The 11,581-nt window shown below is 50.7% G+C and overlaps 1 protein-coding gene across 1 annotated transcript; it reads right to left on the bottom strand.

Moving 5' to 3' along the window:
• Positions 1 to 2,448: 2,448 nt before the first annotated feature.
• On the bottom strand, positions 2,449 to 8,975 carry MCIDAS (multiciliate differentiation and DNA synthesis associated cell cycle protein). The gene is made up of 7 exons (XM_004275142.3): positions 8,859 to 8,975; positions 8,675 to 8,771; positions 8,403 to 8,494; positions 5,079 to 5,151; positions 4,302 to 4,513; positions 3,366 to 3,476; positions 2,449 to 3,108 (listed from the first exon to the last, which is right to left on the bottom strand). Exons 1-7 carry the CDS (start codon positions 8,973 to 8,975, stop codon positions 2,668 to 2,670), a joined length of 1,143 nt encoding a protein of 380 aa, XP_004275190.1. The 3' UTR covers positions 2,449 to 2,667.
• Between the last annotated feature and the right edge of the window lie 2,606 nt (positions 8,976 to 11,581).

The raw sequence follows: 11,581 nt of genomic DNA, 5'->3' as shown, positions 1-11,581 counted from the left end.
AGAAATTCACATTCTCAGGCTTTACCCAGACTCACTGAATCAGAAACTCTGGTGATGGGGCCCAGCAAGATGGGTTTTAATAAGCCCTATAGATGATTCTGATACATGCTACAATTTAAGAACCACTACTTTAGAACAACATCTAAGTGTTGCAATTATGAGGTCATTTCCTTAAAAAATAATTCAGTTAAAGTGTGTGTGCCTCTTTTTTCAAACTGATTTTGCTGCTATAGAAACTGTTTAGAAACACTCCAACCATGTTATCTAAAATAATAATTCCTGTCACATACTATCCCTAGACCCTGCTTTATTTCCTATATAACATGTTAATTATCAGACATTATATACTGTTTGTTCAGTATCTGTCTCCCCCACTAGAATGCACACTTCATGACAGTAAGGACTTCGTTTTGTTCATGACTATCTCCTGAACACCTTGAACAGTGCCTGGTCCTATTGGAAATGAAGGAATTATTGGGATAATTTCAGGCTAACATGTCTTCTTGAGCTACACTAGATCACATAGCTGAATATAGGCTAAAAGAATCATGGAGAAAACGGCTAAGATTTGGTTTAAAGTTGCTCTCACTGAGGTTTCCTACTAAATCAGCAACAAGCAGTACAAAGAATTCACATCATGTAAGGAATGTAAGGACATAAATTAGTGGGCACAGCTCCCTTCATTGCTAGTATAAGCACTCAGTCATTGGGTGGTTAACTTCCCAAAGAAGTGAGGAAAACACCAGGTCAAAGAAGCTCTGGTTTGTGGGCTCATTCAGCATGGGGAAGGCCATAAAACCACCTACTACCACACACAGAAGTCTTGAAAGCTTTTGTCATTTTTAAAATTCCAGGCGTAAGACAAATAGAAAAATACATATAGATAATTTTTTAAGTTTTCTGTCATTGAAGCTAATGCATTATGAAGATACTAACTGAGGAGTGGAGAGGAAAAGAACTTTTCACAAGCTGATTGTTTCTTGAAACAAGTTAAGGGGTTTTGTTTTTATTTTCTGTTTCTTCTGATGCTGAACTGTAGTAACTTTATATTCACACTAATGAAAAGAATTCTTGGGGCTTCCTTGGTGGCAAAGTGGTTGGGAATCCGCCTGCCAATGCAGGGGACACGGGTTTGAGCCCTGGTCCGGGAGGATCCCACATGCCGTGAAGCGACTAAGCCCGTGTGCCACGACTATTGAGCCTGTGCTCTGGAGCCTGTGAGCCACAGCTGCTGAGGCCCATTTAAGAGTCCATTTGTTAGACAAAGTACGAGGAAATGTGCTCTATTTTATCACTTTCTTGTTTGTTTTCAAAATGGCCATTTAAATACAGATAACAGTTACACAGGACAAACTGGAGAAGCAGGTTCCACCAGCCTGCCCAGCTCACCTGTAACCTGATCTCTCCATTCAGATGGCAGAACCAGCAATGTGGTGTAACAGGGTTGGACACTTGCCCATGCTGAGCCCCCAAACGCAAGAAGCAGCCCTCCTGTTGAGAACTGTGGAGGTTAGGACAAATCACGACTTGACATATTCTACTAACAAAACTTCACAACAGAGTAGAAAAAGGAAGTCCACGCAAAAGGGGATAAAGAAAAGGCAAAGAGAAGGCACCATATAACACCTAAGTCTTAGAAGATGAAGCCAAGAAATATAAAACATGAATGTGTACCCCAGTTTTATCCATGGAATTCAAATAGATAGTTTTACTTTTACCAAGGTTTCCACACTTGGTTTCTGCGGCCCAAAAACATGAACACCCTAAAATATGCACATTCTTTTTCATGTGGGATGTACCATTTTCTTAAAACAATGTGTTTCTTACTAAGTTTGCTTTTCTTGTGGTTATTCTGTCTAGACAAATAAAACTATATATAATTAATATAAACATTTATCATAAATCTTACAAAATTATGTAAATGATCATTACAAACAAACGTGTTTAGCACCTATTTTGTCAATAACCCGTCGACTCTGAGAATCTTCCCTTTCCTCTGTTTTTTTGCCTGCCCTAAGACAAGGGTTTAGGAATTCCTAACCCTAACCTCTCCTAATTTTTTATTCTGGCAGCTAAAATGAAAGATTCCAATAGTAACAAAATTAAGTGATCAGGGGAAGTGAGTGACGTATTGAAACGTTCACCCAGAGACCTGGCCTCTGGACCTACAATCTTTAAAAGACTAGCGAGAGCACTCGGAAGGTGCCCATGACGCTTCTTTTTGTAGAAAATTGCTTAACTTCTTAGAGCCCCCTTTTGCTTCGTATGAAAACAGGGCATTATTACAATTATAAAATACCTAAGTGGTTTTTAGGCCCCTTCCAGCTCTAAAAAGTACGTAATTCAAAGCTGCTAAAAATAAATACTTTAAAAATTGACTGTGATATATAAGCGTATGTATACACATACATATGTACACACACACACACACACACACACACACACACGGTTTCGCTGTGAAAAGGGGAGGGACTACACAGTATTTTGTACCAGAATTTTACAGTGCATCAGTATCAAAACGTTTTTGTTCCTGAAAAAAAAGTTTCAGGCTGGCGTCGGCTCTGCAAGTGGAGTTCTTCTGAGAAACCAGGTTTCAGCTACTCCCGTTTAGCCTCCAGGCGCTTCAGTTTGGATAGAGGGCAGTGTTTCGGAGGACCACATCTCAGCTCAACTGGGGACCCAGCGGAATTTGTAACCCCCGTTGGCTGTCCGGATGGTGAAGGCATTTCCCTGGGGGAAAGCGAGGGTACGGATGGTGCTGTGGCTGCGGATGGAGGTGCTGAAGGAGCCGCCCTCCTCCAGCTCACTGTGGCTCAGGTTCAGCGCGCTCCGGCTGCAGTCTGTGCGCAGCCCCCGGAAGGCGCCGTGCAGGTTCCCAGGCCTGCCGTCCGTGCTCGGGAGCTCGGGCTGCAGCCGGAGCCGCTTGGGATCGCGGCTCTGCAGCGCTTCATCGCAGCGCTCGGAAATCTCCCTCAGGATGGCGTCCACTTCCGCGCAATCCTGCCCCGCAGCGCTGAACAACTCCTCCAGGCTCCTTTTGGAAGTCGCCTTGAGTGGGATGGGCTCGGCTGCCGCCCCGAAATCCCGGGACTGTGTGATCATCAGCTTCTACAAAAAGATGGGGAGGAGCGCTGCCCTGGGGCCAGCCGGACTCGCCTCGTGCTGGGCACTCAAAGGAGACCTGGGCGCACTTAGAACTGCGCGACTCGGCCGACTTAGGCAACGCCTGCAATTGACTCAGCGAGCTCCCAGCGGTCCTCTCCGTTCCCCGACCCCCGCCGGCTCCCAACACCGGGAGCTGGGTGGGAGGTGCACAGAACATTTCCGAGTTTCTGCAGTGTTCTACACGCGCGCGCCCCACTTACATCCAGCACCGAGGCCAGGTGCCGTGTCCGACTGGCGAGTTCCTTCAGTTGCACGTTCCGCTCCTTCAGTGAGGCGATCTCCTCCTGTTTCTGGGTCAACGTCACGTGCAGCTGCAGGAGGAGACCCAAACATTCAGGGATAGTCTACCGTGCTCGGTCTCGTCTGTACACTCTGCATAAATTGAACGCAGATCCTAACGTCTAATTAGAAACTGGGGTCCCAAGGACGTTTACACTGGTGAGAATAATTTTATTTATTTATTTATTTATTTTTACAGAGCACTTAGACAAAATGTTTCTCAGTTAATCCTCAGTGTAGCGGTGAGGAGTGCTGACTTGGGCAACAGGCAGATATAGAAGTTCAACCTTCCTATAAGTCAGTTTCCTTATCTGTAAAATGGGGCTGGTAAAAGTATCTAGCTCAATGGTTGTGAGTAATTAATGAGGAAAGTAAACTGGTAAGCACAACACCAGGCATATAGAAAGCCTTCAGTAAGTATTGGTGGCCCTATTAAAAATCTGGTGGATGGGGCTTCCCTGGTGGCGCAGTGGTTGAGAGTCCTCCTGCCGATGCAGGGGACACGGGTTCGTGCCCCGGTCCAGGAAGATCCCACATGCCGCGGAGCGGCTGGGCCCGTGAGCCATGGCCGCTGAGCCTGCGCGTCCGGAGCCTGTGCTCCGCAACGGGAGACGCCACAACAGTGAGAGGTCCGCGTACCGCAAAAAAAAAAAAAAATCTGGTGGGTAAGATTATTCCCACTTAGTGACGTTGTAAACTGAGGTAGAGCCAGTGGAGCAACAGCAGCTACGTAAACTCGTCCACTGGTTCTGACGTCCAAGGGGGCTCATTCCCGCTCCTGCAACCCCACTTCCTCCCGGAGCCCTATACCCTGCCCCCGCCCCAAGGACTCCTGGACGCCAGCCCAGTGTCCCTACTTGGTTATTCTCCACGAGTGCGTCCCCCAACGCCCTCTGGTTCTGGTCGGCCACCTCCTTCCAGTACTGCTCTGGTGGGGGCACGTCGGGAGGGCGCAGCGGCGGTGACTGCAAGGCTTGTGGGGAGAGACAGGGACCAAACGGCAGTACGTCGCAAGGAGAGAAGGGGAAGTCTCCGCCCGCCAGGGGAGGCGACATCATAGAGGATGAGTCTGATGAAGAGGAAGAGAGGGAGCTGGGTTTGCAGCCTCAGACTCGTGCCCAGCTAACTGCAGGGACAAAATATCACGCGGGTATAGGGTTTACGTGATTTTTCTTTATTAATAAAGCACCCCTCACTCTGCAATCCCTACGATCCCCAGGCTCTTCCTGATATCCTGTACATACACAGCAGGCGCTCAATAAATGCCTGTTGAGATGATCTGAACTGGATTTCCACGGTGGCCAGGGTAAACTTGCCTGAAGTCACACAAATGCACTACTCTGCACACTCCTGTCACTCAGCATCTTCCAGACCACGTCACAGCGTAGGGTTCTCTCTCCCAGAACTCACACGGGCAAACTGAGAAAGCGCTATAGATCCAGCGACTCATCTTCTCCATTAGGAAAAGGGGGGGAGAGCTAAATTTGGATGAGCCAAACACTTCGATGAGTTGCTGGCGAGCCGTTGACAGGTACAGGGTTTACCACTTTCAGGACCACGAAATCCGAACTAGTCAGATTTGAGGGGTAGAGGACACCCTCGCCGTTGCTGAACAGCAAAGAGATTGCACTTGCCTGCAATGAGATCATCCACGGTGTCTCTGAAATCCTGCAGATCGAAGTCTGCTGCCGTTTGCAGGGAGTGGTTCTGAAACAAACCGGAGGTACAAACTAGTTAATGTTGAGTCTGGCGGGTCTGGAACACTTCCTAGACCGACAGTTAACCTCCCGGGCTCGATGGCAGGTCTGCATGCACTCGCGCCCGCAGCGGAAACTTGTACCTGAAAATCAAAGCCCTGCCCGAGACACGGAATCCAGCAGGCTTGCACTGCCATGGTGGGGAGAGGCACGCACGAAGCGGGGACCCGGTCGGGAGGGTCCTGCCGGGCGCTGAAAATGCGCGCTGCTGCGTCGCGCGTCGGTCCTTCTGCGCGCAGCACAGCCGCCCCGCGCCCGGCCTCTGGCAGCCGGCACAGTCCGGCGCCGCCTCATTGGCCAGTCACCAGCCAACCAGGCGCGTTGCTAGTGCGCCCGCTTAGACCTTCAGCCCCGACTTACCTCCCGCAGGCCAAGGAGCCACAGCTCTAAGAGCTGGGAGCGTGGCGTACGAACACACCGTCCTTCCTCCCAAGACCCGCCAGCGTGCGGAGGCATCCAAAGCAGTGGCTCGAGTCCACACATCCCGCCAAGGCTCAGTCACAACTAAACCACCTCTCCCCACACAGAAAGAGCAAAGGGAGGCTAAGCGATGAGGGGCCAGGGATGCTATGGAAAGTGCTTCTGTTCAGCACGCAGCAGGCGTGGCCCCTCTTGCTCTTCTGTTTCTCAAAAAGTTGGAGTTGACTTTTCCCGTAGGGCGTGATGCATCTCCAGCATCTTGGACTGGACACTCTCCTGGGTTCCTGCAATGTGCCTGGGTGCGTGAGACGGGAGGAGACTGCAAAAGGCTGGTGACCAGGAAACTTCTTATTCCCTTAATTCGTGGACAGAGTTGACACAGACTTTTACATCGAGTCTCTCTGTTCATTCTCACACCAATGTAGGAAGTAGGCAGGGCCCAGGAAGTGACTCCTCCCATGATGGAGAAGCTGAAGCTCAGAGAAATCGCGTTGTCGAAAGCCACCCAGCTCTGAAATAGTGAAACTGGAGCTTCTGCCCCAGAATGCTGGTGCCTATTTCAGTCCTCTTTCCTCTATACCTCATTGCCTCTAGCTTTTATTTCTCTTTTAGGAAAGCCTGGCTTCCAATGAAGACAGTTCTGGGAAGGGGAAAGAAGCCTCTCGAGGAGCATGGTGTGGGGGTGCATCCAGTGTGCCCATCAGAAATATCTATTCTACTGATTCCACTATTATCAATTTTTTTATTCCTTTGGGTTAATCATATTCTTCTCCCAAACACCCTTCTTTACTATTCAAATACTTCTGAGAAGAGGAACTTATTCTGACTCTAACTTCAGAGAATGTACAAGTATCAGTTTCCTTCAGGGAGGAGAGCTTCAACCAGGGAAACCTCTAGCACCAGTTGAGAACTGAGTCTGTAAGGGGAAGGGAGCTTAGAAAGGAAAGACTGAGGGCCCCAGACAAATCCTGAAGCACAAGTTCTTCCCTGGTTGAAGGAGTCAGAAATGAGACATTTCCCAAGGGCTCAAAGGTCTCCCTCTCAGTAGAGAAAAGCCCTTACCATGAGACTAGAGGCCAACTCTCAGGGACAGCCACCCAGGAAATGCTTCCTCCTGTGCTATCCCAGGTCTTGGCCCATTCTGGACCTCAAACACTTCTAGAGCACTTCCTCTCTCTGTCCACTTTCCCCAACAGGAAAGAGAAATATAACCAGAGTGTGCACTGGCCAGGGGGTTCCCCCACAGAATCTTCCCTTAGGGATATATCTCCTTCTGTACCAGTTCTGCCTTCCAGCGGGAAAAACCCTGGACCTCTTGCTTGGGCCATCGGGCATGAGCTCTGTCCTTGAAACTGTGAATCTTATCTTCCCAATTAGGTAAAAACCTGGCATTTCTCCAACACAAACAGCAGCCAAAAAACAAAAACAAAACAAAACCAAAAAACTTAACGCAGAGCATGATGTCAAATTTAAGTTCTGTATACATAAGCAAAAATTCAGCAAGAGCCTGCTTGGTTCTGTTGTTGTTGTTTGGTTTGGTTTGGTTTGGCTTTTTTCTTGCAAAATAAACATGTTGGAGTAAGGGCGTGATGTAGCCCTCTGGGTCCGTTGAAAGATGCTCATGTATTGCCTTTTTTCATTTGAGCATCCAAACCCTAAAAGAACAGGAGAATGGCCTTTGCAGGGCAATTCTCACTCTTACCTGTTGCCTTCACAATCTCTGCTCTCAGTTGCCACCTACCCTGAGTCTCCCTAGGCTCTATCCCAATTCTAAGAGGCACTTGGAGAGGCCCTGGGAAGCTTTGCTCCACCACCCCAACCCCAGTTCTAGGAGGTGGTCATTTCCTCTGGAGAGTTCTGTACTTGGTCTGTTCCCGTGAAACCTCATATCCCAAGCACCTGCTGCCAGGAACCTGGAACTGGCACCCGTCCTGGAGGTTGCATCTAGCTATTCATATCCATTCATATGCATCGATGGATGCATTCATATCCATCGATGAGGCAGGCTTCTGACCTCCCAGACACCAGTGCTGCGAGATGCCATCATCTGGCTGGGGAGTCTCAGCCCTGGCAAGTGGTAGAAGTGGGATGCAAGTAAGAAGATAGGTTTTGGGGGGAAATGCCTCTTTGCTCCATGGGAGTAAGTGGCAGCAGCCTTTGCAGGGGGCGAAAAGGACTTTTATAAAGTGCCCAACTGCTGAAGGGCCATCTCTGTAGAGAGCAACGTTTTCAGTCAGATTTCTTCGAGTCCTTTGTCACTCTTCCCACTTCCTCCAAATGTAAATTCTCTTCGTTTTTTCCAGTCTTGATCGAGAAGTTATTCTCCAATCTCCACACTCCTTAGACATCCAGGGAATGAAAATGGTTAATGAATGGCCGGGAAAGGCATGTTGGGAGAACAGATAGGTGCCCAGAGAGCAACTTTGCTCCCATTTACCCACCTCGTCCCTCAGTGCGCAACCACCACGTTGCTTTATCGCAGCTCCAAGGAATAGATGGGGAGGGGAATGGGAGACCCGTCTGGCAGGGGAGCCCTCCAGATGAGCTTTCCTGTCCAGAGTTGGTCACAACAGTTCTGAGAATGCGGCCACCGTTAACATACTAGGAGGGAGGAGGAAGTTCTAATCCTCGAGGCTTGGATTTCTGCAGGACATCTCCCCCCGCTAGCCAGATGTACCTGCGCTCCCCACCCAAAAGGATTCTTTGAGGAAACTCAGAGAACTGACTCCCGAATCGAAGTTTGGGTTTCGATAGGCCGCGAGTTTCCACCAGGAGAGGTACCTGTGAGGCGGCCGAATTACCACTAGGCGGCGCGTCGGACCCGAGTAACGAGGAGCAGTCAGCGAGGTCCTGCAGGTCTATGGTGGTGAGGGCTGCGTAGGGAGAACCGGAGACACGCGCCGGGCGGACCCTAAGCCTCCCCGCAAGGGCTCGCCGCTGGCATCGCCGCCAGGACTCCGAAACCCCAGGGAGAAAAGCTCTTCTGAGGCCCGCGCGCCCCACCCACCTGGCGCGGGGAACCCGAGGGGTCGCGCAGGGACCACCGGTATCACCTGGCAGCGCAGCGAGCTCGGCGTCTGGGGGATCCTCGTACACCGACACCGGGCTGCTGCCGCTGCTACCGAGAAAGAGCTTCCGCGCAGGGGCGAACTAGCCGGGCACAGAAACGGTGAGCGCGGGTCAGCCCTCACTGCCGGGAGCGTGAGGACCCTGCCCGGCTCCGTCCTGCGGCCCCACCTTCCTCTCCAGCTTCCCGGGCTTGCCGAACGGCCGGCCTCGCAGATCCAGCATCCTATTGGGGCAAATGCTGTCGAAGGCCCGGCGACCCGCCGCGGTGCCCCCGCACGCCTGCATCCTGCCTCCCCGCCCGCTTCAGGCCTGGAGCCCCGCGTCGACTGCTTGGAGGCGGCGGCCGGGCCGGGATGGCGACCCGACACCCAGCGCTCCCGAGGCTCTGAAGCCGGCCGGAAGTCGGGGAGGCGTGTGGCCGGGGTGGGGTTAAGGGGCGACTGTGAAGGTGAGGAGGGAAGGCGGGGTGGAGTAGGAGGACCGCCGCGCGGGAGGGGCGGCTCGCGCCTGAGCGCCAGTGGTGGCGCCTTCAGCCCCGGACAATCTGTGCTCGGGCGGAGGCGTTAAAACCCAACCTGGCAACGCGGCTTCCCCCGGGAGCCGCGAGCGCGGGGCCCGGGCCCGCGAGCGCTCTTTTGGCTAGCGTTGGCGCCGCGGCCTCTCGACCACGCCATAGGAGGGGAGGACAACCCCTACTGGTCCCTAACGCTGGGTACCGCCTTTCCGCGTACGGACAGCGGGAATATGGAAAAGTTAACGATTCTTATTTCATTTTCTTCCCACGCCAGCCACAAGGCACGAAACAAACTTGGAGTGTCAACTGCCAAAGTCAGACCCCGGCATTTGCCCCGCCATGTAGGATTTGCTGGGGATGTATTGTAGGAGTCCAGCAGGGACTCCCCAGAACAGCCCCAGATTACGGAAGTCCCCACACCCAAGGCTAGGGAGCCCTCCTGGTTTTGACATCCACTTGGTCTGATGCCTAGAGCCCCGCTCCGTACCCCTACCCCTACCCCGCACTTTCTCAGGCAGCAGCACCTGAGCACAGCCTTTAAAAGAGAGGGTCACACATGTCCACAGTGGACAGCCCCAAATCCCCTAAAACCGGTCTCTTCCCCGGAAGCCTCAGCTACCGCTCGAGGCATTTGGTCACTCTCTGTACAACCGGCCTTGTTGACTCAGCCGGAGTCTTCGCTCCTCTTCCCAAGCCGGAAGCCTCTCCCAGGAAGAGGCATCTCTAGATCCTTGGGTGAGGGGTCTCTTTCAGGACCACTCTTATATCCATACAGTTTGAACAATCATCTGAAATTGAAATCTTTGTGACCACCCTATTGGGCACCTTAAATTGGTGCCTTACACCTCATAGGAGTAGTGAAAGATCCTCTTTTATTTGCACTTATTATCTGGATTAATAAACAAGATCCCCCTGACAGAGATGGAAAGCAATCCAATGATATAGTTAGAATAGACTTAGAGACTCTCTGAGGCATCTATAGATGCAGGAACCAGTGAGGTCAGCCAGCTAGAGTTGGTGTGGTGTCGCTGATGGTGAGGAAGAAGCTCTGGCTTTAGGGTCGGAACCCAGGCTCCACCAAATAACTGAACCCCAGTTCTTTTGGAAAAACATAACACTAACTTCAGAGGAGTTGCTGTGAAGATGAGATTGTTTTTGTAATGCGACTGGTGCTTGGTGTGGATAAATTAATGTTGCTGTTTTGAAGTGCCTTTTCAGCTGCACCTGCAGCCTCCCACAGCCTCTTGCTGGCTTTGTCTCTTACTTCCTCCGGTTCCTGAGTAGCCTTAGCCACTAGTCAGTCCATTCCCCATCCCTATCCTTAATGGCTTCCCAGTCTGCAAAAGGAGTGGGGAAGCTCTTAGCTGAGTTTTGGGGAGATCTCTACACATGGCAAGATCCAAAACAGGCCCATTTTCCATCAATGAGTTCCACACTGGAGTAGAAAAATATGGGCATTGTGCATAAAAATGTACAGTAGATTGTCTGTGGCAACAGGAGCTGGAATAGCATGATTACATGATTCCTGGTCTGGATGATTCTGGAACCAAATCCCCCATATCAATCTTAGCTGAGTAAATGCTGGTGAAGACAACTCCCCCCAAAATCACTTTTGCAGAGGTACCCCATCCCCTAATAGCCAGGCTGAGAGCTCCAGATATTTTGGCACTTGGAACAGGTGATATGATTTTCCTCCTCCTTTTCACCATCACAGACCAGCTTTTCCTCAAACAGCTCGGGGATCACCACTTCCCCCTCCTTGAGCCAAGGAGGAGAAAGTTCCTGGAGAGCTTAGCATATCAACATATCAGGAGAGAAGCGTTCGTAAGGCGCTCCTGTCTCTGGAGAGTACTTGGGTGCACAAGAAGTGCAAAGAAATTTCTCTAAGTATGTTTTGAGTTTGCTTTTTATTTGTGCCATTTGTAATACATTTAGATTTATTCTAAATGCAGTAGAACATGACTGAGTTTATTCTGCCAAAACTTTATTTTTTCAACCATACAGAAAATTTGAAAAAAACAGTACAATGATCAACAGTAGCATTAACATTTTCCTGTATTTGCTTTATCTCTATTTTTTCACCAAGTTTTTTTTTCTGTGTAACTCCTCCCCCACACCCCATCATTATGCAGGCTGCCACCAGCCTTTTTTTTTTTTTGGCTGCGTTGGGTCTTTGTTGCTGCCCGCAGGCTTTTCGCTAGTTGCCACAAGCAGGGGCTATTCTTTGTTGGTGCCCAGGCTTCTCATTGGGTAGCTTCTCTTGTTTCAGAGCACGGGCTCTAGAGCGCAGGCTCAGTAGTTGTGGCGCATGGGCTTAGTTGCTCCACGGCATGTGGGATCTTCCTGGACCAGGGCTCGAACCCGTGTCCCCTGCACT

This window comes from Orcinus orca, chromosome 3 (genome assembly GCF_937001465.1).
Source record: "Orcinus orca chromosome 3, mOrcOrc1.1, whole genome shotgun sequence".
Taxonomy (NCBI): domain Eukaryota; kingdom Metazoa; phylum Chordata; class Mammalia; order Artiodactyla; family Delphinidae; genus Orcinus; species Orcinus orca.
The sequence above is the reverse complement of the archived record's forward strand: the minus strand, read 5'-3'. Positions and strand labels throughout refer to the sequence as shown.

Coding starts and splice junctions, on each gene's coding strand:
- MCIDAS (XM_004275142.3), bottom strand. CDS start 8,975: ATGCAGGCGTGCGGGGGCACCGCGGCGGGTCGCCGGGCCTTCGACAGC. Junction 8,495..8,674: donor CGAGCTCGCTGCGCTGCCAG/GTGATACCGGTG, acceptor CTCCCTACGCAG/CCCTCACCACCATAGACCTG. Junction 5,152..8,402: donor GTAATTCGGCCGCCTCACAG/GTACCTCTCCTG, acceptor GGTTTGTTTCAG/AACCACTCCCTGCAAACGGC.